This window comes from Rattus norvegicus, chromosome 1, assembly GCF_021556685.1.
Source record: "Rattus norvegicus strain SHRSP/BbbUtx chromosome 1, alternate assembly SHRSP_T2T, whole genome shotgun sequence".
Lineage (NCBI taxonomy): Eukaryota > Metazoa > Chordata > Mammalia > Rodentia > Muridae > Rattus > Rattus norvegicus.
The window spans coordinates 106,520,688-106,545,410 of NC_141534.1; the positions used below are offsets into that span (position 1 = coordinate 106,520,688).

At 53.7% G+C, this 24,723-nt stretch overlaps 3 protein-coding genes across 19 annotated transcripts in view; 2 read left to right on the forward strand and 1 right to left on the reverse strand.

Annotated features, from left to right (window-relative positions):
* Window positions 1-9,446, forward strand: part of Il4i1 (interleukin 4 induced 1) — a 25,529-nt gene extending 16,083 nt beyond the window's left edge. Inside the window, exons 2-10 of one of the 8 annotated variants that reach the window (NM_001432707.1) lie at window positions 1,034-1,102; window positions 2,615-2,765; window positions 4,968-5,001; window positions 5,093-5,328; window positions 5,972-6,084; window positions 6,594-6,795; window positions 7,761-7,829; window positions 7,921-8,057; window positions 8,190-9,446. In NM_001432707.1, the coding sequence (NP_001419636.1) occupies window positions 4,989-5,001; window positions 5,093-5,328; window positions 5,972-6,084; window positions 6,594-6,795; window positions 7,761-7,829; window positions 7,921-8,057; window positions 8,190-9,342 (1,923 nt within the window). In that variant the 5' untranslated portion in view covers window positions 1,034-1,102; window positions 2,615-2,765; window positions 4,968-4,988 and the 3' untranslated portion in view covers window positions 9,343-9,446. Of the gene's footprint in view, window positions 1-1,033; window positions 1,103-2,614; window positions 2,766-4,615; window positions 5,002-5,092; window positions 5,329-5,845; window positions 5,884-5,971; window positions 6,512-6,593; window positions 6,796-7,760; window positions 7,830-7,920; window positions 8,058-8,189 lie in introns of those variants that run through there. The other 7 variants (NM_001432704.1, XM_087623899.1, XM_087624833.1 and 4 more) reach the window with 7 other exon arrangements.
* A 211-nt stretch (window positions 9,447-9,657) lies between these two features.
* Window positions 9,658-17,882, reverse strand: Tbc1d17 (TBC1 domain family, member 17). Of its 3 annotated transcripts, none has more exons than XM_087654726.1 (17): window positions 17,841-17,882; window positions 17,430-17,528; window positions 17,261-17,335; window positions 15,562-15,689; window positions 14,638-14,839; window positions 14,024-14,135; window positions 13,773-13,934; window positions 12,957-13,085; window positions 12,768-12,871; window positions 12,097-12,191; window positions 11,645-11,761; window positions 11,462-11,562; window positions 11,266-11,365; window positions 10,814-10,911; window positions 10,607-10,723; window positions 10,175-10,261; window positions 9,658-10,045 (listed from the first exon to the last, which is right to left on the reverse strand). In XM_087654726.1, the coding sequence occupies exons 3-17, from the start codon at window positions 17,326-17,328 to the stop codon at window positions 9,854-9,856; spliced, it is 1,812 nt and encodes a 603-aa protein (XP_087510852.1). In that variant the 5' UTR covers window positions 17,329-17,335; window positions 17,430-17,528; window positions 17,841-17,882; the 3' UTR covers window positions 9,658-9,853. The 3 variants fall into 3 exon arrangements, with proteins under 3 accessions (XP_087510852.1, NP_001099728.1, XP_087510841.1); NM_001106258.2 differs by having other exon boundaries at window positions 14,638-14,845; window positions 15,566-15,689; window positions 17,841-17,881; XM_087654715.1 differs by lacking the exon at window positions 10,607-10,723 and having other exon boundaries at window positions 14,638-14,845; window positions 15,566-15,689.
* A 334-nt stretch (window positions 17,883-18,216) lies between these two features.
* On the forward strand, window positions 18,217-24,561 carry Akt1s1 (AKT1 substrate 1). Of its 8 annotated transcripts, none has more exons than NM_001106259.3 (5): window positions 18,228-18,338; window positions 21,509-21,897; window positions 22,721-22,798; window positions 22,880-23,049; window positions 23,728-24,561. In NM_001106259.3, exons 2-5 carry the CDS (start codon window positions 21,516-21,518, stop codon window positions 23,869-23,871), a joined length of 774 nt encoding a protein of 257 aa, NP_001099729.2. In that variant the 5' UTR covers window positions 18,228-18,338; window positions 21,509-21,515; the 3' UTR covers window positions 23,872-24,561. The 8 variants fall into 8 exon arrangements, with proteins under 8 accessions (XP_087510916.1, NP_001099729.2, XP_087510875.1 ...); XM_087654749.1 differs by lacking the exon at window positions 18,228-18,338 and adding an exon at window positions 18,907-18,970 and having other exon boundaries at window positions 23,728-24,554; XM_087654754.1 differs by lacking the exon at window positions 18,228-18,338 and adding an exon at window positions 18,954-19,263 and having other exon boundaries at window positions 23,728-24,554.
* Window positions 24,562-24,723: the final 162 nt, after the last annotated feature.

The following is a 24,723-nucleotide window of genomic DNA, read 5'->3' on the forward strand; positions in this document are numbered from 1 at the left end:
TCATTGTGATGTCATCAGCAGTAGGAAATGGGGAACACTGAGAAGGGATTTCCACTGGACCAGCAGTAGAGCCACTAATTATTTTCTTGGGTCTTGTTGGGCTTTGAAGCACAAGAGAAAGCTGGGGGTGGGGTGAGGGTATAGAGAGGTAAGTAGCTCGGCGGGTAAGAGCACTGGTTAGCTGCTCTTTCAAGGACCCTGGTTTGATTCACAGCACCCACGTGGTAGCTTACAACCACCCTATAATCCCAGTCCCAGGTTATCTGGTGTCCCCTTCTGGGCTTCTTAGGCACTGTCTGCACATAGTGCAGAGATACACATGTAAGCAGTCGTAAAATCTCAGTAAAAAGTGCCTGGCGTTGTGAGCACTTGTAACCCCAGCACTTGAGTTCCAGGTCATCTTCAGCTACATTGCTATACAGCCACATAGAGGCAGGGCCAGTGAACTGGGGGACACAAGTCCTGAGGACCCCAGTGGCCTTTCTGTGATGTGTAACATTTTGTTAGTTTAAAACAGAGTCCGCCCCCCACCACCACCACCACCGTAGCCCAAGTCCTTGAATTGGTGTGAATTTCCTGCCTTAGCCAAGCATTCACATGATGGGCAAGACCACTGCAACCCGACCCTGCACTTCATGGCCTGGTTCCCAGTTGGCTACGATGCTTAGGCCTCAGTTTCTCTTAAGATGTGTCTTACACATGTGTCTGTCATTGGTGGGCTCAAACAATAAAGACGGTTTGCGTGTTAATGTGTACTCACTGGGCATTGTACATTGGATGTAAAGCTAAGTTTTTCCATTTTCGGGGAGGGGCTGCATGCATGTCAAGTGTACACTGTTAACTGCACTACTACATCCTAGCAGCCTTGTAGTGTGAAACATTGAAATTATGCCCTGATATCTGCCCCAGTTTGAAGAAAGCAAGACTACATCTCTGCTGGGGTATTGGGGAGGGGTACCCAGGATGGCAATGCTAGTGGCACTGTGCTGGCACTGTTGTCCAGTTACACTACAATTGCAGTTTCCTTCTCCAGGAAGAACACAGGCAGATGTCCTGCCTTGCTGACCGGTCTCATCATTAAATCACCATGAAGACAGCACAGGTGACTGCTCGGGGAGCCTATTCCACACCTCTCCCTTAGATAGCCAAGGGCTAGACTGACCCAGCATGGTGGAACTAGCCTGGCCTAGTGTGAAAGTCAAGAAGAGGAAAAAGTGGCGTAAAATGTCAAATAAGTAGGAAGTTGTGTCCATGTCACTTTAAGGAATGGAAAAGACTTAAGAGGGAGCTCAAGTTCAAATTCCACTTCTCTGTCTTTCCCAGTTTTCTGCCTAGCAAAGAGCTTTGCTCTATATTGAGTAGCACAGAAAACATGGTAAGGGGTAGAGATGAAGGATATATTTTGTTTTTTGAGATTTGGTCTATGTAGAACAGAGACCCACCTACTTCAGCCTCCTGAGTGCTGGGATTAAAGGCTAGTACCGCCACCACTCGGCCACTGGTACTTTGTATTTTTTTACAGAGGTCTCTAAAAGTTTTCTAAGGAATGTCACAGAACAGCACTTGAAAACTGCACACAGATGTGACCAATCTATGCACAAGTTGTTTCTAGTGTTTATGGGATGTTTTAAGGTTTTGAGTCAGAATCAAACCCAGACATGCCTTATAGAGAACAACATGTAGCTAAATTTGCTTAACAACTGATTGGGTGGGGAGAGCAAGTCTATATAGAAAGATTGGTTACTTTGTTATCTTTAAGGACCAGTTAGATTTGAAGAGGCTGAGGACAGTTTTAAAAGGTCTCTGGGCAGTTACTGATCTGATTTAAGGGTCTGGCAAAAGTTAGCTTCCAAAGGAGAGGCACTCCCAAAAATGTGATCCCACAGAAGGGAAGGTTTCAAATAGTCATCAGTAAGATTTAGTTGTAAGTCCTTTTTATTTTGAAATGAGGCTTCCAGCCGAGTGCTGGCATCATAGTACTGCACCACCACATCTGGTTTATATGATGCTGGGAATGGAACCCAAGTTTTGTGTATGCTAGACAAACACTGCCAACTGAACTATATCCCTAGCCTTGAAGTCATCTATGTGATGCTTGCCTCCCCTCTCTCCATATTTTTTGAGACCCTCACTGGTCTGGAAACTCTATGTAAACCGGGCTAGCCTTGAACTCAGAGGTCTGCTTGCCACTGCCTCCAAGTGCTGGGAAGTACCTTTCTGAGAGGGTGGAAGTTGGCTGCCTGTGGCCTACCTTCTGTTTGTCAGTAAAACTTTTTGAGCACAGCCATATCCTCATACATTGTAAAACAGACTGCTGGCTGGGCTATGAATCCTCAAGTATTCACAGGGAAAGTGACAATTCCTGTCATTAAGGGACCATCCAGAAAAACATCCTACAAAAATAGTGAGTCTGGGATGAGATTCAAAATAGTCCCATGACTAGAGATGACAGGGTGAGCAAGGGGCATGGTGGCATACCTGTTAGCCATAGTTTTAAGAGGCAAGGGCAGAAGGATGGCCTCAATTTTGAGGACAGCCTAGGCTACAGAGTGAGTGTCTCAATTTTTATATATATAAGCATTCTGCCACAGCCTCCAACTGCTCTTCCTATCAGGACCTGGCTTCTCTGGCCTAACAAGGCAGTAGGAAGTAGGAGAAAGTTATCTCTATTCATCCTGGTTCTGCCTGCGCTAGAGGATGACTTCAGTTCCAGGCTGACCAGAAGGCCATGGGCGCCAGGAGAGCCCCCCAAAGACCAGCATGCAGTGAGTGTCCCCATTTTGGGGTGGGAAGGCAGGGTGGAGGCCACAGCTGCTCTGTTCCTGTCCAGGCCTGGGTCACCCTACCCCGTCCTTTGGTGACAGTGAATTCAAGCCACTAGACTTCAGACTGAAAGCTGTGTAGTTAGGTCCCAGAGCCCCTCCCACCATCCCTGTCTCTAGGATCCCTGGGAGGCACTGCCTGCTGGGATATGGCCCAGCCCTCATGGCACTCTTCCTGTGGATTGGAAGCAAGCCACAGTGGGCAAGGGATCTCCAAAGACCATTTCCACCTAAAAGGCCCATAATGAAGCTGGGTTTCCCAAAGCCAGCAGCAGCTGACAGGTGTGTGGCTATTACACCAAATGTACACACTAGTGTCTGGAGTCCTGCGTTTGGTACTTCTGATTTCACCCTGCATGCCCCAAGACCTCAGCATAGCCAGGAAAGGACAGTCTATCCCAGAGGTACTCCAACCCTCGGCATTCCTCACTTAGGTTCAATGATACAGTCGGCACTAACATGGGAATCGGGAGGTCTAAGTATTTATACTTTTGAGATAGGGTCAGTGGTTAAGAGCACTGACTGCCCTTCCAGAGGTCCTGAGTTCAATCCCCAGCAACCACATGGTGGTTCACAACCATCTATAATGGGATCTGATGCCCTCTTCTGGTGTGTCTGAAGACAGCAACAGTGTACTCGCATACAAATTCAAAGCTATGGTCCCTGTGTGCCAGACCCTACCTTTACTCTTACCATGGCAACTTCAGGCTCTCTTATTGGTGCTGGATGGAATCCAAAAGCTGAGGAAGAGCACTAGCACCAGGTGCTGTCATTCTTACGTTCAGGACACCAAGGCAGGAGGACCATAGGGAGTTTGAGGCCAGCCTGGTAGACAACTGAAACACAGTGGCGTTCTCTGAGAGGCAGGCAGACCTCTGAGTCCCAGGACAGCCAGGGCTACACAGAGAAACTGTGTCTCAGCCAAAAGAAACTCCAGGCTGGGAGGCAGCTGTTGCCCGTGTTCCCCTCCCAGGACTGTCAATTCCTCTGTAAGGTTGAGACCAAGTACTGTGCCAGAGTTCTGCTTGACCTAGGGCCTCCAGCCTGCATGGCTTTGCACTTCTAGCCAACTGTTTGGCCAAAGCCACAGAGCACACACATCCACCAACCACCATGCACTTAATGGGCTCTGGAGTTCCCCAGTCTGCTCTCTGTGATTTCCCACCCTGGCTGTTCCCCTAACCCATATTCTCCCCAACCCTAATGAAAATCCCCCTGCATCCTGTTGCCTCACCTCATTAGTTTTGGGCGACCCTGATTTCATCTGCTCATGGCCTCCTGCAGGCCAGAGGCAGAAGCTTCTAGGGTCATTTCTTTGAGGTGTCAGTCCAGAGTCTGCTGCCCAGCAGTTCTTAAGACAAAAGCAGGAAGGACAGGGGGCCACTTAGCTATCACCAACCAGTCCCCCTCCCCACACCCACCCCATGTTCCTGCAGCTGCAGCAACAGATTCTGGACCTGGCCAGGTGCTACATGCAGTCCCTGAGCTGGCTCCATTCCTGCCATTTTGTGCTGGACCATGTGACATTAGCAGGCCTATATGGGCTTTGAATGTGGAAGGTCCCAGGCTTGTGTGTGCCCATTTCATACAGGAGACAGGCCTGGAGAGATGGGGAGAGGAGGTCTAGCCCAGGGATGGGCAGATCCAAGTCCAAAAAGCCTAGAGCACAAGTTTTACCATCAACAATGCCACCTGGATGGGTAGTCCCCACCCCCAGCTTCCCCAAAGCTATTTGGAGCAGGAGGAAGAAAAAATAGACTAAGTTACTTCCTCCTGTGATCCTCTTCCCATCACCTCCCCCAGCATCTGACCCTAGCTCAGGAAAGCACTTTTAATTCCCCAGGGAGGTGAGTGGGCGGGGCTGGCTTCTTTTAAAGGGAGAATTGCAGAGGCTCTGCTCTGCTGTCCTGTCCAAGAGAGCTGGAGGTAGTGCTACTACATGGAGGGTGGTGGCAGTGACTGGACCCCAGAACCGAGGGCTCAAAAGCAGGAGGGGAGGGAGTTAGGCCAAATGTTGGAAGAATGGTCCCAGGCACCCTGAAGGATCAAGATTAGGTCTGGGGAAATGCGTGCCCAGAGAGGAAGGAGGGATACAGACTGGGGATCCCTGACCCCACCACATTGACCCCCCACTTCTTCACTCAGACTGCAGCTGCCACTTGAGCCATGGCTGGGCTGGGTAAGTGAGAAATCAAGAGGGGGGTGTTGCTGGGATTAAAGCTGACTCCTGTACTCCTGGTGCCTGTGCGCTGACCCTGTCCTTTTGCCAGCCCTGCATCTTGTCCTGGTGGCCACCCTCCTTGGTCTGGCAGTCTCTCTGCAGTGGAGGGCAGCCTCCAACCTGAACCTTATCGAGAAGTGTATGGTGGACCATGATTATGAGCAGCTACTGAAGGTGGTGACCTTGGGCCTCAATCGAACTTCGAAACCCCAGAAGGTGGTAGTGGTTGGTGCGGGCGTGGCTGGGCTGGTAGCGGCCAAGGTGCTCAGTGATGCAGGACACAAGGTGAGAAGTGCTGCCTGCAGTCTACAGGGACCCTTTCCTGCTGTCGGTGGGGAGGGAGTGCTGGGTAGTAGGAGGTAGAGAAGCTACTCTTTCTCAGAGCCCTCATTTCATTGATCCACTGCACTCCACTTACCCATCCTGGAGGGAAGGCCTACTTCCTCTTCTTCTTTTTTTTTTTTTTTTTTTTTTCTTTTTTTCGGAGCTGGGGACCGAACTCAGGGCCTTGCGCTCGCTAGGCAAGTGCTCTACCGCTGAGCTAAATCCCCAACCCCTTACTTCCTCTTCTTAATGATGTAATTGTCAAGAATCGAGATGGGGATTTGGGGTGAGGGGGCTGGGAAATCCTCAAGGGGAAGTATCTTCCCACCAAACCTCAGGAATGAGAATGGGCCAGCCCCAAGTCTTCTGTACAAACTAGGAAATCTCTCTACTCCTACCTTAAGTTGGGAAGTCCCTTTACAGTCCGTCTGGTAGTCTTCCTGCTACAGTCTTGAAACCTTACTTTCTGTTATCCTAGAAGCCCCTCTACCCCGAAGAAAGGCCCTCCGAATCTAGGTGTGATTTACTATAGGGGGCAAGACGGGCAGGGGCTAGTGTGAATGTAGTGAGGGAGCTGAGTTCTCTGTTTGCCCCTCATCTCTAGGTCACCATCCTGGAGGCAGGTAACAGGATTGGGGGCCGTATCTTCACTTTCCGGGATGAGAAGACAGGCTGGATAGGGGAGCTTGGGGCCATGCGAATGCCCAGCTCCCACAGGTGAGGTCCCACCCACCCAGGCAGCAGAGCCCCACCTCTGCACCAAGGTTTAGCCAGAGCCCAGTTCCATACCCACCCCCATATTCCACCAACTCCCATCCCAGATTCAGACTCAGCCAATCCCAGCCTCTTTCTTGGTCTGAACTCAACCAGAAGCCAGCTCTATCCCTAGTCCAGGCACCAGTATCTTTGTTTTGAGGTGCTGCTTATGGAACCTTGAGCTTCAAGCTACACCTCCAACTCATCTCCAGTGTCACCCATACTCCCACCCAGTGAAAAGTTGGGTCTAGACCTCACTGCCCACTCACATCCCTCAGTATGGCCTTCAGAGGTGATCACTGGCCTCCTGATCAGTGCCCTAGCCTGCAGGCTGCCTGAGCTCTGCTCCTACTCCACCCCAGCTCCTGAGCCAGCTCTCGGGTCCCCAGTAAGTAGTTTTCATGCTCATCTCCAGTGGCCCCTCCCATGGTGCCAAGCCAGGCCTCTCTCAGGCAGCCTCCTACTTCCAGGATCTTGCACCAGCTCTGCAGGAGCCTGGGCCTCAACCTGACTCAGTTCACACAGTATGATGAGAACGCATGGACAGAGGTGAAAGGCGTGAAGCTGCGAAACTATGTGGTGGAGAAGATGCCAGAGAAGCTGGGCTACGACCTGAACCACAGAGAAAGGGGCCACTCCCCGGAGGACATCTACCAGATGGCACTCAACAAGGTGGCCACTAGCTTTCCTGCTGAGCTCAGTCCTGCCCCTGAAAGTCTTGTCTCGAATACTATCCTGTTAAGATCTATTTCACATGTCTGCTGATGGCTGCTAGTGTTTTCTGCATTCTTCCAGCTCACCCACTACTATAGCTCCTGGCACTCCTAGGACCCTCCAGCAACAGTGCTACTCTGTGTCCCCATCTGGTTGCCTCAGACAATGCTGTCAAACAGCACCCTTTTTTCCTGTCCCAAAAGGATCTTTCCACCCAGGTGACCCTGCCCATGACTCCATGTAGCTTCCCAGTGCCTCTCAGGCTCATGGGCCAGACCTACCAAATAGCTTGCCCTCCCTTTAGTCCACTTGGTGATCCAGGCATACATACCCTCTGTTCTGGAACCCAACCTTCCTCATCCATCACCCCTAAGTCTGTATCCTCCATGTCTCTACCTACCCATGACAAGGAGGCCAGGGTAAAGAGGCTGGAGGCCATGTTTGGAAGGAGCTCAAAGATCACTAAATGCCAGGGAGGAGAGCCTGCATGCAGTGGGAGAGGGGGCCCTGCTCTCCACACTTTAGAACTACCAACTGCCTTGTGCAAGAAAGGCTGATGGAGGCCACTGGTCCTTGTGGGCCAGAGGGTAGGTGTGGTGCTCTAGTGCTTCCTCCTGGGGCTGGGGAGCTAAGGAAAGCTGTGGGTGAAAGGGGGACACTGCAGAGTAGGCTTTGCTAGTAGACACACCCTCTTGGGGTGTTGAGGCCCTCACCTACCTATGCCTACAACAGTCTAGACACAATTACTCCATCTCTACTGGCCCGCACAAAAACACATTGACTGGGTGGGCAAACAGAAGTCCAGTATTTGGAAGACTCCCAGCTTCAGAGGAGGAGCATGCATCATGAGCCAATGGCTGGGACTTGGAATGAGGTGAATTGCTGTCCCTGCTGCAACCAGGGTTCTCTGATTGTCCCCACAGGCCATCAAAGACGTCAAGGTCTTGGGCTGCAAGAAAGCCATGAATATGTTCAGCGAGCATACACTCCTGGTGAGTGAGGCAAGGTTTCCCTCTCCTGTCACAAGAGATAGTTGTGATGCAGGAAGGAAGGGTCTGATGAGTGCCCCTACCCACTGCATAGGAATACCTCCTCAAGGAGGGCAACCTGTCCCAGCCGGCCGTGCAGCTCCTGGGAGATGTGATGTCCAAGGAAGGCTTTTTCTACCTCAGCCTTGCAGAAGCATTTCGCGCGCACGCCTGCCTGAGTGACCGACTCCGGTGAGGGCACAACGGATAGGGCAAGCCACAAGGCGGGGCATCCTGGGAGAGGCAGGGCCAGAGGGGGCAGGGCCTTAAGAGCTGTGTTTCGACTGTGGTCAGTGTGCCCGCCCTTCTTTGCCCGTTCTGTAGGTACAGCCGCATCGTGGGTGGCTGGGACCTGCTTCCGCGAGCGCTCCTGAGCTCGCTGTCAGGGACGGTGCTGCTGAATGCGCCAGTGGTGTCGATCTCTCAGGGGAGGCACGAGGTGCATGTGCACTTCACCACCTCACTACAGTCTCACAGCTTGGAGGTGATGACCGCAGACGTGGTGCTGCTGACTGCCAGTGGGCCTGCTCTGCAGCGCATCTCCTTCTCGCCGCCTCTGACTCGCAAGAGGCAGGAGGCACTGCGCGCACTTCACTACGTGGCAGCCAGCAAGGTTTTTCTGAGTTTCCATCGGCCTTTCTGGCACGAGGAGCACATCATGGGCGGCCACTCCAACACTGACCGCCCATCGCGCCTCATATTCTATCCCGCACCGGGCGAGGGCTCACTGCTTCTGGCCTCCTATACGTGGTCGGACGCTGCAGCCCCCTTCGCTGGACTGAGCACTGAACAGACCCTGCATTTGGTGCTCAAGGACCTGGCGGCCCTCCACGGGCCTGTGGTGTACCGGCTGTGGGACGGCAGGGGTGTGGTCAAGCGCTGGGCGGAGGACCCATATAGCCAGGGAGGCTTCGTGGTGCAGCCGCCATTGTTTGGGCAAGGGACCGAGGACTATGACTGGTCAGTCCCCTATGGCCGCATTTACTTCGCAGGCGAGCATACAGCTCTCCCGCATGGCTGGGTAGAGACTGCTGTCAAGTCTGGGTTGCGGGCCGCGCTGAGGATCAATAGTAACTATGGGTATGGGATGGTCGACCTCGAGACGCTGGAGCATGCACTCGCAGAGGCCAGCTTTGCGGAGCAGTATCTGGAAGGGGACCAGCCAGAGGAGCAGCAGGCACAGGAAGAAGTCAACCCCGACCGGCAGGATCTCTCGCAGAAGCACTTGTTGGTGGAAACCGGCCCAGACGGGCAGCAACACGTGTTTGTGGAGAACATACCTGAGCCGCTGGAACACGTGTTCATGAAGACTAACCCCCAGGAGAAGGGGCACAAGCACCAGATTATATATCCCTCAGAGCACGGACATGTGCATGGGGAAGTCATCCCCGAAGGGCCTGGGCATGTACACAGGAAACACGGGCATGTGGGATCTGGCACTCTGCAGCATATGCACGGAGAGGTGGACCACTCGTAATTGCAAAGGGGAAGTGGGCACCCAGCTCCTAACCCAGCCCTTTTCAGGGTAGACAGACCGCCTACAGTAATAGCCCACAATAAAGTTATTTTTGTTAAACCAGAGGCTCACTTCCCTCCTCACTGCTCTGGTTTCCTGAATATAGCTGCCCTGAATGGGGGACACTTGGGTGAAGGAACACTACACTATGGTCAAGAGGAGATCAGAAGCCATTGGAGGTTGGGGTGCTGACAGATCCTGACTAAAAACAACCAGCAGCCTCAAGGCCAGCCTAAGCTATGGGCAAGATCAAAAAGCAAAGCGTCCTGATGCCAGTGCAGTCAAACGAGAACGGTTTATTGCCTCAAATTGGCAGCAGCTGGTGGGCGGGCACTGAGGAATCCCGTACCTCTAGGAGGACCTTCCTCCATTTCATTGGCCGGCTCAGGGTCTCCCTCCGCTCTAGGCTTCGGACATGGAGCTCAGAACCTGTCAATCTTCAGGAACCCGGTCTGAGGAACTGGGCTAGCAGTCAAGCACCATCTTCATCCTCAGGCAGAATCTCCAGACTGCTGTCAGGCTGCGGGGCCACTTCCTCAGGCGGCGGCGGGGGCATCGGGGCTCGAGTGGGTGACAAGGGCATTGGGGATACCGGAGGAGATGGGCTACTAGGCTCTTCTGGCTGTGCCAGCCCCAGGATCTCCTGCACGTTGTGTGGCAGCTCCTGTGGGGGAAGGGGTGGTCCAAGAGGCTGGTACACGGGTGAAGGTAGAGTCAATAGGTGTGAGAGGAGGAGGAGGAAAGCCTGGCTGCAGAGCCATGGGGTTTAATCAGGCAAAAACTAAAGACTCACTGGGCAGGCCGTCAGCTGCCTGTACAGAGCCTCTGCCCGTGTCAGCACATCCTCCACGCTCAGCTTCATGGTCAGTTCATTGATGTGCTGTGGGAAGGGGAAGGTCAGGTCCATGCCTGCACTGTGCTGATGGACAGAAGCAGACTGGTGCTGGGGGTATAGGGCCCAGCTAGGGGAGGCCCTCAGGATTCCTTGGCCTGCCACAATCTTCCATAGCATTCCCCGCTAGCACAACAGGAAGAGCCCTCCCTGGGGAGGGGTAGGCTCCTCTACCTCACTGCTCTGTAGGTACAGGTCTAGTAACCTGGAGGGGAAGAAGACAGAGTTCCAACCCCATGCAAACAAAATGATCAATCAATCCCATGGCTAGCACCACACGTTGCAGGTGGATTCCACGTCTAACCCTGAGGAGAAGGTGGGAAGTACCCTTACCTTAAGGATCTCGTTGGAGCCAAAGCCAGACAGCATCAGGGTGTCCCGTTCCATGTCCAAGATGGCACAGGCCACCAGCAGGTGCAGATTGGGGCCAGGAAGCCCAGTCCACAGCACCTGGGGTGTCGAAAGCCCCATCCTGACCTGCCCATCCACCTTCAACCTCCCAGCCCTTCCAGCAGCCCTCTCACCCTACTGGCTGCCTACCTCCCACAGCCGAAGGACGTCAGGAAAGGGGAATTCCCTCTTGAACCAGATGAGCAGCCACCGGAAGCAGAAGCACAGCGAGCCCGAGTCCTGAGAATCTAGAAGAGAACCGCAGGCAGTCAGCCTTGCCCACAGCTAGTGATCGAGCTACAGCCATCACAGTGTGCTGAGCAGTGGGATAGGCAGCTGACAGGCATGACAACACACATGAATTCCCCTGCTGCTGTGTGCAGTTCCACCATTCACTCCCTACCAACTGAGCTGCAGTCCCTTCAGCATTTCTATTACACAAGCAACAAGGAACCCAGTGAGAATGCAGTGGCCCTAGCTGAGGGTTTAGAGAAACCTCACCTGGCCCACAGTGGGCGGACAGGCTCCCCCATCCCCTAGGCTTTGAATGCCAAGTTTCTCAGGATGTTATTCTCATTCAGATGGTCTCACACAGGACCTACCCAGGAAATCACAGAGTGGCTGATCCAGCACCCGCAGAAGCAGCAGGAGCTGCCCAAGCTGCCGCTTCATAGTCTCCTGACTCTCTTCAAAGTTCCCATGCTGCAGAAAGCAGGAGGTAAATGTGAGGGCGGAGTGCAGGCCGGACACCTTAGTGGCTGTCCCCGCCCACTCCCTCACTCCCAGCCTGCACCTCACCACAAGTTCCATGAAGCCACAGAAACACCAGAAGGCATCTACTTCATTCTGAACAACGAAGAGGATCGGGGACAGGAGGTCACTCATGCCCTGAACATAGCCTGAGGAAACAAACACAGGGTCAGCTGCAACACCTTGAGCACCGAGAGCACTCGCCCCGCTTCCCATCAGTGCAGTGCTTACCCAAGTCGAAGTGGTACATGCAGTAGGTAAGAAGGATGTCGTTGAGCAGGCCCAGCCCTGGGTTCTCAGGCCCTTCATAGAACTTGTTAGTCCTGTCAGTGCGGCTTACATCTCTCTCTGTGGGAGTCCAACGTAGTAGGAACTTGAGAAAGGTCAGTAGGCCTTCCTAGCTAGTCGGAGGTAGCATGCTATTTCCCTGTGGGCTGGCCGTCCTCACCTGCAGGGCTCATGCTAGGGTGAGGATGGGGCTTCCCTAGAACCTATTACTGCCACCCCCACCATGAGACTCTAGTTATGCCCTCTGCAATGAAGGAAATAGAGGCACTGAGAGGTAAAGCCACCTAATCTCCCAGTGAGAGCTGACCAAGCCCCAGGACCTCTTCCCCTGCCCTGCCCACTGCAGCTCACCCCTGCCACCCCAACTCCCACCACGAGCTTCCTGACCCACCCACCAATGAGGCTTCGGTAGCCATGAAGCAGTGAATTCCTCCGCTCCTGCTCAGCGCTCACAGACTTCCACTGCAGCTTCATTCGGAAGTACTCATCCCTGAGTGGGAAGGGACACGGAAGCTATGGCCCTGGCTACCACAGCACCCAGGGGATACCTGGAAAACACCTGCCCACACCATCACTCCCCGTGCCCTGTTCTGCCCACATAGGCCACCTGCTCTGTCTCTCCCTTTCTTCACTCCCTTGATGTTTCTCTCCACAGAACACCCTGTGGGCTTCTGGTAATGTCACCACCCCTCTCTCTGTTGGGAAAGCATCTAAAGGAGCATAAGGCACTTCAAGGTCCTCACAAGGCGCCAGACACAGCAGATGCATGGCACCCACAGGAAGGAGCCGACAGTCACTGCAAGGCTGTAAGAACTGCAACAATCCAGCACTGGAGTGAGGGGGACACCTTATCAAGAGGCAGCCACACGGGGGATGAGGCTGTTCCCTACATATAGCATCTCCAAACCAGCATTTGAAAAAAAAAAGTCCCAATACATCTCACACTAGTCCTACAAAACAGTAGGGGGCTGGTACTGGCTGCAGGACTCCATCGTGAAGACTGGGAGAGGTCAAGTCTTAGGGCAGAGATGTCCAAAGGATGTGGGAGCCACACGTTCTCACTCACGTTTTCTTCCGCACGTGGGCTTTGTGTTCCTCAGCTGAACTCTCCCAGCTAAGGTACCCCAGAAGGAACTTCCAAGCCTCCCGCCGAAGGCCAGGGCTGAGACCCTGGGGATGCAATGGAGCAACAGGTCAAAGGGCTTCCTCCTAGCTATCCGTCAACCCATGCTAGCCTACACCCACCGACACTCACCCCTGAGAAGATCCGACTTTTCAACTCAGGGACATTTTGCAGGCGACCCTCAGGACCCACGTGGCGGTTCCATTCTTCCTCTGTGACTGGAGGAGCACGTTCCACTGTGGGACGCTGGCCCAGTTCCACCTGCAGGACACATGGCGGGTGAGTCCTCGGCCCCCCTGGGCGACAGAGGAATGCTAAAGACCAAGGATAGATAACCACCATCTTCCCTGGCCAGCAGGAAGCTTCCAGGAAAGGTGCCCGAGAGCCACAGCCAGGCCTGAGGCAAGAGCATATATATATGGATCACACAGTATAAGGCCAGGTGGGGACTGAGACATCCAGTCCAGGAGACCAGGAGACCAGAACTGGCTGGGAAACGAGTTCAGTAGGGAGTGCTGCTCTGGATTACCAGTGCAGGGGTTGAGGATGTGGTATGGCTTAGCAGCACAGCATCCGTCGAGCATGCAAGAGCCTCTGGGTCGGACATCTTCATCGAGGACAAACATCCACCAGGCACACCAGGCAGCTGGCCCAGCACATAGAAGTGACTTCTGTTTTGGAGTTTTTGGTTTTGGAAACAGGGTTTCTCTGTGGTGCCCTGGCTGTCCTGGAACTCACTCTGTAGACCAGGCCGGCCTCGAACTCACAGAGATCCACATGCCTCTGCCTCACAAGTGCTGGGATTAAAGGATGCACCACCTCGGCCCTGTGTGAAGTCACTTCTTAAGGAGCTCCAGATAATGTTTCCATGTTACCAAGGAGAAAACTGAGGCCTTGAAGCCTGTGTAACACAATAGAAAGTTCCAAACAGGGTCACTTGACACTCACGCAAGAGATGACCTCAAAGCCAGGCTCTGGCTCATCATCTGGCAGCGGGGGTAGATCAGGGGAAGAGGCGCCCTCAGGGTGCGGCTGCAGGGCTCCCCGGAAGAAGTTGGTCACTCGAGAGAAGCTACTGAAGGTGGTAGAGTAGGGATCCTGAAGGAAGCGCTGGGGACAGGCAACAGGTATCAGAGTTGTTCCTCTGCAGCTCACCCATCACACCCACACACGCCCTCATCTGGTCCAGGAACACTCACAGACACCACGTTGGAGCTGTCCTGGTCAAAGAGTTGAAGATGGTGGAAGGAGTCAGAGAGGGCAGAGGGGTCCTGGGGGAAGACCAAGTAGAGGCGGGAGTCCTGTGGAGAGCTGGGGGGAAGGTGGCACACAGGTGGCTACAGGTGAAGGGCCCCGTTGTACTAGGCTAGCCTGGCCATGCTTACTCCAGGTGCTGCAGTCCCTTCCCTGATCACAGAAATGTTACTGCATGAAAAGGCCCCAGATCAGAGCTGGACCTTGGAGGCCAATGAGGCCTTTACACTTCTGGGCCAGGTTGACTGACTCAGGGAGGTACCAATGAGTGGCTTTGTGAGGATGAAAAGACACTCCTGTGTACCAGGAGCCTACTACTCAAGTCCTATAAAGATGGGCCAGGTCCTCCCCGTCTGCCCTCACTTTCAGTCTCATGTGGCCCACACTGACCTTGAAAACCCTCCCGTCACAGCCCTCCAAGCACTGGACTGCAAAGGGCTGCGCCTGGATCTGCTTAGCAACTTCTGACTAGAACTGTGCTTTCACCGTTGTCCGGAGACTCCAGCCCAGTTGTGGAAGAGCATGCTGGCTCACAGGTCCAGCTCAGGCAGAAGCTTACCTGGCCAACAGCAGGTAGCGGCTAAGGACTCGGAGCAGGGCTCGGGTACCCCCTCTGTGGAAGTGCAAGGCAGGCAGGGAGCCTCCAGCCTGGGTCACCAGAACCAGGTAGGCCCAGCTGAGGCCTGGCTTGGATCTGCGGATGGACTTGAGCTCCCCTAGGCTCACAGAGAAGGCCCAGGAGCTCCGGGGGGAACTGGGCTCTGCACCTGGGGAAAAGCAAAGAGCTGTTGGTTCAATGAGAGAGGGGAAGGGTGTGCAGGTCAACTCAGTGTGCTTTCTCAACAGCCCTGTCTTCTGAAGCCTTGCAGGAAGCTACCCTCCTCCAGGCCTCTGAGGATTCTTGGCTACTTAGAATTACCTTAGAAGTAAAACTGCCTAAGATTGGAAAGAAGCCAGGTGGGCCATGTGTCCTTTCCAGAATGTTACAGAACCTTCTGTTTGAAGACTATAATCCTCTGCTTGGCATTCAAAGGTAAATTTGCCCCTAGTCCTCTGGCTGTCTCACCTCTAGTGCCCTCTTTGCTCCAAGTCCCTACTTGAACCACAATAAAAGGTTTTAGAAGCTGAGCATGGTGACCCACACCCTTTAAGCCCAGTACTTGGCAGGAAGAGGCAGGCAGGTTTCTGAATTCAAGGCCAGCTAAGGCTACTAAGTGAGACTACAGAGTGAGACCATGGCTTTTAAAAAAGAAAAAAGAAGGAAATTTCCCTGTGGTTAGCTGCTTGTCAGCCCTTCTACAACCCACAAACCTGGAAACCTTTAGGAAGATAACTCATTAGAAACACCCAGAGGCAAGTCATTCTTTCCTAGGTCAGAAAGGAAGCATCTGGAAGCCACCTTGACTATGGGCAAGAGAGCCATTGGAACCATGAACATGAAGGGCAAAATGTGGTCCCCTAGACCACCATGGAACAATTCCACCTACCTCTCCTGGGCTCTGCCAGGTGGGGCCGTGGCCGCACTGTGCTAATGACAGCCCAGTCAGGTTCATAGCCTGGGTCAAAGGTGGGTTCCTCCTCTGAGGTGCTGGGCTCACCTCCACTTGGGTCCTTGGGAGAAGAAATAGTGAAATGAAGAGCTGTGCTCCCTGGAGTTTTCAGTTTGCAGCCTGCAAGCCCCAGTGAGAAAGCAGGCTTCAGAACAAGGAGGGCTGAAGAGTCAGCTCAGCGGCTAAGAGCACCAACTGCTCTTCCAGAGGTCCTGAGTTCAATTCCCAGCAGCCACATGGTGGCTCACAACCATGTGTAATGGGATCTGATGCCCTCTTCCGGTGTGTCTGAAGACAGTGACTGTGAACTCACATACATAAAATAATAAAGTAAATCTTAAAAAATTAAAAGAAGAAGAAGAAGAAGAAAAAGAACAACAACAACAACAACAACAACAGAAGGAGGGAAAGAGGCAGGAGGGGCAGGAGGTTTGCGCAGCATCAGCCATGGTGGCTGACAGAGAGCCAGAACCCTACACTCAAGGGTTCAGGAGGCAACTGCTACACAGTTAACTGCTCAGAGACCACCTGCGGTCACAAAACCAATAAATGGTCAGTGCTGACTTCAGTGAAAAGGGACATGCTTACACCCCTGCTCTCAGCCCTTTTTGTGTTCATGTCAAAGTTCCTTTGTGTCTTTTGTGACTTTTCACCATGAGTGAAGAGCTTAAAGTGGTGGCCATTGTCATTGTGACTAGCTTTGAGTCTGCAGGGGGCGCTGATGATGGACAGAAAGGAGATACTGTTGAGCAGGGCCAGACAGACAGTGTAAGACGGATGACCTGAGTTCAGGCCACAGAACCCACAAGGAAAAATGAATGATAACTCCAAGTGTCACGAGTCACACATGAATAAGCAAATAATTCAAATAAGGGGGTTGGGGATTTAGGTCAGTGGTAGATCGCTTGCCTAGCAAGCGCCAGGCCCTGGGTTCGGTCCCCAGCTCCGAAAAAAAAAAAAAAAGGGGGTTGGGGATTTAGTTCAGTGGTAGAGCGCTTGCCTAGGAAGCACAAGGCATTGGGTTCGGTCCCCAGCTCCGAAAAAAAGATCCAAAAAAAAAAAAAAGAAAAAGAAAAAGAAAAAAAAAACTGAACAAATAAGGCCGGAAAGAGTTTACTGGTGAACAAGGCTTGCTGGACAATTGCAGAGACCAGAGTTCAGATCCCACGTGACATCCTAAGCTCCAGCATGTGTCTGCTGTCTTCTGCAGGCTCTCACGGGTAGTGCGCACACACACTCATACTCACACCACCTCCATCTACCCCCATACAAACTCAAACTCTGGGCTTAGAGAGATGGCTCAGCACTTGCTGCCAAAACCGACAACCCGAGTTCAATCCCTAGGGCCCACTCGGTGGAAGGAGAACCTGCAGGTTATCCTCTGATCTCCACACACCCACACCACGGCATGTGAACGCACACACATAGTAAATAAGTGTAATAAATAAACATAGAGCAAACAGTTGATACCTCAGACCAGAACTAGGCCACACCCCTTAAGAAATGGGAACCCAGTCTTTCATCCAGCAGGGCCCAATTAGCACTAGATAATTTCACAAAGCAAACAGGCTCACAGGTCCCGGAGTACTCCCTGCCTTCCACTAGAGTGAGGAAGAGGAGAGAGGTGCCTACCTTCTTAGAGAAGAAGATCTGCGTTGGGTCGCCAGCCTCCTCCACCGGAGCCCAGTGCAGGAGGACATCGTTGTCCTGAGGGACATGGAGAGGACTTAGTAGAGTCACGCGAAAGCCCCTCAACCCTCAGTTCGAAGTTCCCATACATGCCACCTCCATCCCGGCCCACCTTCTCCACCACTCGTAAGACGCCCGCGATAAGTGAGTCCGGATCCTGGTGCTTCCGAGCGCTGGTGTGCAGGTACACGCCTCCCTTTTCAAACACCACCTGGTGAAAGCCAATGGTCTAGAGAGGTGTTTCCCCCAGGGGCGGGGTCTAGAGGCCTAGACTGACAAGCTAAAATGGGGCGTGGCAAGCTTACAGCCCCGCCTCCCGCTCTGGATGGGCGTGCGTTTTCTCGAGGGGCGGAGCTAAGGTAGAATCTCCCTAAGGACTGTAGAGAGTGACAGCATCTTTACCAGAAAATGGTGCTTGATAAGTTGACTCTGCCTAGTCCCTGCACAGCGGAAGGTGGAAGCCGACCACCAGTGGGGGGGCGTCTCCTATAGACAAGCGAGGGAATGATTTCCAAAGTCTTACCCTGTAGCTGGATCCTTCCATTGCCGCCGAGGATGTTTCACTGCCCCGATCTCCTCCTTTTCCGGGTCAACTTGGTGTCACATCCGGAAAACAACACTCCCTTTCAGGCCAGATAGTGGTAGCGTCCCTAAAGTTGTAAAGCTGCAGTGGGTGAAACCATTTGTTTGGAAAGGGTAATTGAAACCCTAAGATTTAGGTCACGTGGTGTAGACCACAAAGTTGGCAAGGGTCAGCGGGACAGCGCAGGCGCAGTACGCCACTCTCGACACGAAGTAAACAAGTAGGCGGACCCATGTTCTCAACCCAACTCGTGATCCCTCGGGAACGCCTCCTTGGCCCTCTCCATATTTTATACTGGCACCGAAGCCAATACTATGCCGTTTTCCTCGAGGACAAACCATAGAGGCTTGTTGGGAGCCATGTTAATGCGGGGCACTATCATCTCTTTGCGGGGCACGACGGCGAGGTGTTGGAAAAGCGAAACGGAGAAAGGAAAAGGTGAGAGAAGGTGTATAGCACCAGAGGCGCTAAGGGGGTCGGGATAAAGGGTGAAGCCGTCAGTGTTCCTGGAAACGAACCCGTCCCAAATTCCTGAGTCACCATGGAAAGAAGGCTACACCACCATTTTGAAATTGGGCAAACCGAAGCAAGAAATGTTGCCATATTGCATCTTTGCCAGCTTTGTGCTAAAGGGGTCGAGCGAGGGCCTGGAGCAGGAGGTATAGTTTGGACAGAAGGAAGAGTCCATATGCTTTATAGGCATATGAAGCCATACTGACTGCCACGTCGCGACGGGAGCAGTTTTTCCTCCACTTCTGTGTTAGAAGTTTATTACGGGCGAGGGACGTCAAACCGCTTGCCTTTGCTTGTGTGAGCATAGGCATGCAGTCATATTTGTTGCAGGCAATTCGAAATAGTAGCATATTTTCCATCCATGGGCACTCTTGCTGTTGCTATTGCTCACCGCCTGCCGACGTAGCTTCTGGTTGCTATTTTGATTTGAGGCCCAGCATAAGGGAGGCGGAGTGTACACAATGGAGGAGGGGCAACCACACGGAAGTGACGCAAGAAGCCGCCATGCCTTTTGAGGGCGGCGACGGCGCCTGTCCGGCCATGCTGGCTACGGGCACGTGAGTGGAGGCGGCGTTGTGAGCTGGGGTTTGGGAAGGGTCTGGCCTTCCTAAGGTTGAGGGGCAGTGGGAGGGCGAGCCGCCATGGGAAGGGTACAATCTGCATAAGTCAGGGGGCAGTGACCGTCCTGCGACCCTTGGCTGACTGCTGAAATGGCTAACGCTCAACCCCATGTGTCTGACTCGCGACGAATCATAGACGAGCTTCACTCCGGGGGTGCAGACGGGCTGGAACCCTCACACTGGCGGTGAACCATGTCCATATGGCTGTGTGTGTTGGGGGTCGCGGATGGGTGAGGGGCGCCCCGGGCGGGACTTCCGGTCCTGATCCCCACTGGGGGCGGGATTTCCTGTTTTCTTCCTAGAGAAGGGGCCTCTCTGGGCTGCGGGCGTGGTGTAGCCCCGGTCGGCGGCCTTACTTCGGTGGTAGGATCTTTCTTGGACATCCCGCTCCGTGTCCCGTACTGCAGCCGTTTTCTTTTCCATCTCCCTCCACACCTGTCCTGGGAGGCCTGCACCTCCCCGCTGGACAGCTCCCCTTTTCTGGTTTGCCCCTGAGTCTCACCTCGTAGGAGGCCACAGGCCTAAGAGGTTTGAGTAAGTTGCCCTCCTTTTAGCCTACTTCACAAGCCACTCACCCGGTAACACACTGCTGTTGTGGCTACCCAGGAGAGCTAATGCAAGGAGCTAGGTCTTGCCATTCTTTGCCCTCACATATTCTCAGGGAAGTGAGAACTGAAGCTGTGTCATCTTGGACAAGTCACCTTCTTGCCCTTAGCCATAACCCTAAATTTCCAGCCTCCTCCTCCATTAGCTAGGAAAGGTGGAAGGTGTGTGTAGGAGTCACTGGGCGCCTTTTAAAGCTGTGGGTAGGACTTTGAGGCCTAGCAGACAGTATCAAACCACCGCAGCTCTCTCCCCCACAGTGAAAAGATGGGATGGGCAGGATAGTCTATTGAGTAGGCAGGGTGGAGCTCAGGATTGGCAGAAGGCTCTAGACAAAGACTGCCTTTCTCCGTGGTCAATTCTGCCAGTGTCACAGTCATGATCCCATCTTCCTGGGTTCAGAGATGAAGCTGATTTATGTAGGAAGTGAGGGGTTGCTTAGGAACAGCGATCATCTTCTGGTCCAGCATGTAAGTAGTTTCCACTTCGGTGAGGCAGTGAAGGGGACCAGTGTGGAATCCGTGAGCAGACGGACTCTTCCAGGCGTGAGTGACAAGAGCTTGCAAACTGCGGTTTCTCTTCACTACGGTCCCAGTGGGCTTGAGTCCCTCCGGTGATGAGGTGCTCACTACCTCTCAGAGCCCTCAGCTGCCTAGAAGCTGTGGTCCCCACACCGATTAATGGGGAAGACAGGTAGAGAGCCAGTGAGTAGTCCAAGGTCACACTAAAGGCTGGGTCAGTCATGGGGACCCAGAGCCTTGTGCTGCAGTTCTGTCTGATGGGGAGACAGACAACAGAATAGCTGTCACCAACTCTGTAAGCACCACAGAGCCCTGCTGAGGTGGTGTAGAAGCTCATGCTGTGGCTCCTCCTGTGCCCACCTTCGATCCAGAGCTAATCTCTCTCCTAAAGGATTGGCCCCAGGGAGACCCAGCGGAGGTGGCATCCCCCTCTCCTGTTACCTGGAAAGTTAGCAGTGACCTGAGAACCAGTGAGCTGGGTGTGTGGACTCCACCTGGTCTTGGTCACTCTAAGGGCAGAGTTCACTGCAGTGGGAGAGGACCTGCTGGACCAAGTGAAAGAGGAAGGGATAGCACTGGCCAGGCTGCTGATACAGAAGCCATGCACGTCTGGGTCTTTGTATCCCAGGCTGACTTCAAAGCCATAACACTCTTGCTTTAGTCTGTTAAGTACCATGATTTCAGGTGTGTGCCACCATACCTGGTTTCATGTGTATTAACATCCTGCACACCATGGGAGGGGTGCACATGAAACTCATGTAAGTCTTCTGTGTAAGACTTACGTTACATGGGGTGTGTGGTGCTTCACGTCTCCAATTCCAGGTACTGGGGTAGTGGAGGAAGGTTGGTTGCTAAGGCTATATCACCCCTGTCTTAACCTACACAGCCCAGTTGGTGCTTGCAGGTACTCACCAAGTCTTGGGTTTGGTCCCCAGCACTACATAAACTAGGCGTGGTAGTGTGCATATGTAACCCGAGCCCTCAGGAATTGGATGCATGAGAATCAGGACTCCGGAGTTACCTTTATACACAAGTTTGGGGCCAACTTGAGTACTTGATCCTGTCTCCAAAAGTATAAAGAACCCAAACTAAATAACTACCAACCAACTTGACTCCAATGTTCATGGCCAAAAGAGATGGTGACTCCAAGACTTTGGGGTAGCTCCCCTGTGGAACGGGATGGGGCCAAGAAGAAAGCTAGGGCTGGGCCTTCCCCGGAAAAACAGGTTTGGGAATTGGGGGAAGCTCAGCTGGGACAGTTGCATGCCATGGCGGGAAGTCGCATTGCAGTAGTTGACCTTCAGAGTTGGTAGCAGTATCCTCAGCCCCTCTGTCCTGCTCTGGCCCACAGGGCTCGGATGGCGTCTGGGCGGCCAGAGGAACTGTGGGAAGCCGTTGTGGGTGCCGCCGAGCGCTTTCGGGCCCGCACTGGCACGGAGTTGGTGTTACTGACAGCAGCACCGCCGCCGCCGCCCCGCCCAGGGCCCTGTGCCTATGCTGCCCATGGCCGAGGAGCCCTGGCAGAGGCCGCCCGCCGCTGCCTCCACGACATCGCCCAGGCACACAGGGCTGCCACTGCCACCCGACCTCCTGGTCCCCCACCAGCACCACAGCCACCCAGCCCCGCTCCTAGCTCACCACCTCGGCCAGCCTTGGCCAGGGAGGAAGATGAGGAAGATGAAGACGAGCCCACTGAAACAGAGACATCTGGAGAGCGGCTGGGCGGTAGCGATAATGGAGGTGAGCTAATAGGGCTGGCACTGGAGTGGGGTTGCTGGTTAACTGGACGCTTATCCAGGGTGTTCTGTGGATCGTTAGGAGAGCGTTCCTGCCCAGCCTCAAGGTCCAACCACTTGGTGGGAGTAATAACACAGTATGTTGAGCAAACATAGCACACTAGAGTTCAGAGATTTCCTTGAGGGCTTCTTGTCTGGCCAAGGAACTGGTGAGACGTGCTAGTGTTTCTGGCTAGGGCTAGGGGCTGTCACCCCATCCAAGGGAGGTGGAGAAGTTTCCCAAGAGTGGGACATTGCTACAGCTAAGGAGGCCAGAGCCAGAGGTGGTTACAAGTACACCTTACATAGCATGTGAGGCTAGAGACAGCATTTTCCATGTCCCATGCACTCCTTCTTTGGGCACCTGGATCTAGAGACTGCTGTTTGGAGAGAGTAAGGAAGTTGGCTGCTTCTCAGAGAAAAGTTACAGTTACAGTTCGTAACCACAGGACTTTTAGGGACGAATAGAAATTACTCATTTGCCATCATTGCCTATGGCTGGCAACCTCGTCCTTCCCAAAGAAGCCTGCCCGTCATGAAGGGTATGGGCTCAGGAGCCAGGTGTGCTGGTATCAGATCTTCAAAACTTCGGGCAAGTGACATGGTATTAGGGTCTTTCATTTGTCCCCACCAGACCATCTTTATTTTGGAGCTATTTTTGGGCCATGTCCCAAGCACCATGTTGAATCTAGTAGTACCTCGTAGTAGAGGGAGCCTAAGCGACCAGAGAGGCAGATGAGAGAGTGTCGAGGTACAGGGACCAATTGCAGGGCCTGTCCCACCCACAGGTCTCTTCATGATGGATGAGGATGCCACCCTCCAGGACCTTCCCCCCTTCTGCGAGTCAGACCCGGAAAGCACAGATGGTGAGGATGCTGGGTTATCCAAGCTCTAGGAGGCCAGGCAGAGGGTAGGGGGACAGAAGCTGAAGCTTCCCTGTATCATAGACGGCAGCCTGAGTGAGGAGACACCCGCCGGTCCCCCAGCCTACCCCAAACTCCCGGCTACAGCCCTGCCTACCCAGCAGTATGCCAAGTCTCTGCCCGTGTCGGTGCCAGTGTGGGCCTTCAAGGAGAAGAGGACAGAAGCCCGATCGTCAGATGAGGAGAATGGCCCGGTGAGAAGGGAACAAGACAAGTGTGATGGCCCAGAGTGGTCTGCTGTGGGGAGTCCCACTGCAGTTTAAGAGAAAGGCCCCTCATCTGTCTAAAATCGTTTGGGAGGGAGTCAGGGAAACTGAACCTCTGGGTCAAATTATCTCCCAGGATTCATTTCTCCAATACTATCCCATGTATGGTGTTCTTGGGCCTTACTGGCCAGACCAGGTTCCCCTTCACAGAAAACTCCCTGATGCAGAGGGGGAAAACGAGGCATTGGGTGATCACGTGACATGCACACCCCGCGCCAGCGCCTCCCCCCTCTCCCCCCTCTCCCCCCTCTCCCCCCTCTCCCCCCTCTCCCCCCCCCCACCCCGGAGCTGGGGACTGAACCCAGGGCCTTGCGCTTCCTAGGCAAGCGCTCTACCACTGAGCTAAATCCCCAACCCGGCCAGCGCCTTTCATAGTCACTCTCCATTGGCGCCCTGCTAGATTCAGGTGGGATGCCTGCTGTCTTGGCAAGAGCGTGGCCGGACCAGGGACCTTGCACTGGGCCCCTGCTTTTTAGCAGTGCTAGAGTCTTGAAGAAAGAAGGAGGTGGGGTGCGGAACCCGTAGGTTCACAACCTGCAGGATGGTCCTGAACGGAGGGCTTCTAGGAGGCGGCCCCTGCACACTGACGGTTTCCTTCTTCCACAGCCCTCCTCGCCCGACCTAGACCGAATAGCGGCTAGCATGCGCGCGCTAGTGCTGCGGGAGGCTGAGGACAATCAGGTCTTCGGGGACCTTCCGCGGCCGCGGCTCAATACCAGCGACTTTCAGAAGCTGAAGCGAAAATATTAAGCGTGCAGAATGCCTCGGCACACGCGAGGCCACTGTCTGCTCTGCCCAGCAACAGAACAATTCTTTACGGGATTGGCTCGCTCCGATTGGGCGGGGCTAGTTCTAAACTCTCAGAGGGTCAACTCCGTTTCTTGCCTAGCAACAGAAGCTTTGCCCGCACAGCCTTGACTCGCGGCCCCAGGGCGGAGCCCAGCTGCGGGAGCTGGCTCTGCTCAGCCAGTGTCCGAAGAGTTGCCAGCTTCCGTTCCAGAGTTCCCTTGTCCGATTGGTCCCGGCCTCCTGGGAGTGTGGCCAAGCCCTCCCTAACCCAGAATTGGCCGGAGGCCTTATATTTCTTACACTACTAGGGCTGTTAATGAATCTTTTTTTTGTTTTTGTTTTTGTTTTTTTCTTTTTTCCTTTGCCTGAGTCCTGACATCCGGTCCCCTAGGGGACAGTCCAGTCCTCCTCTGCGTCTAACGCCCCTATAGGTTTCACCGCACGACAGCCTGTCCATCAAAACTTGTCCTGTACCCAGGACAGTACCAGCTTCCTGTCCCCCGACCCTAACAGGTGCCTTAAAAGGCCCTCTCCCACCCAAGGTGGGGGGGCCAGGGGGCCTCATTTTCTGGCCCTGGACTTGGGTGCGGGAGAGTGGGATGGGGATCGGGAAGGGCGCTCTGAGATTAAAGTTTTACCTCTGACTGGTGAGTGCGTGTTGTGTGTAGGTGTGATGCTATGAAGCCATCACGGAAATGAAGTTAAGGGTACGAGACCCAGTCTTAGGGAGAGGTAGAAAGCTGGATCAGGCAATCTCCATCTTTCAACATCCAAAGCTGAGGAAGGGGCACAGAGGACTGTCATCTTCAAACT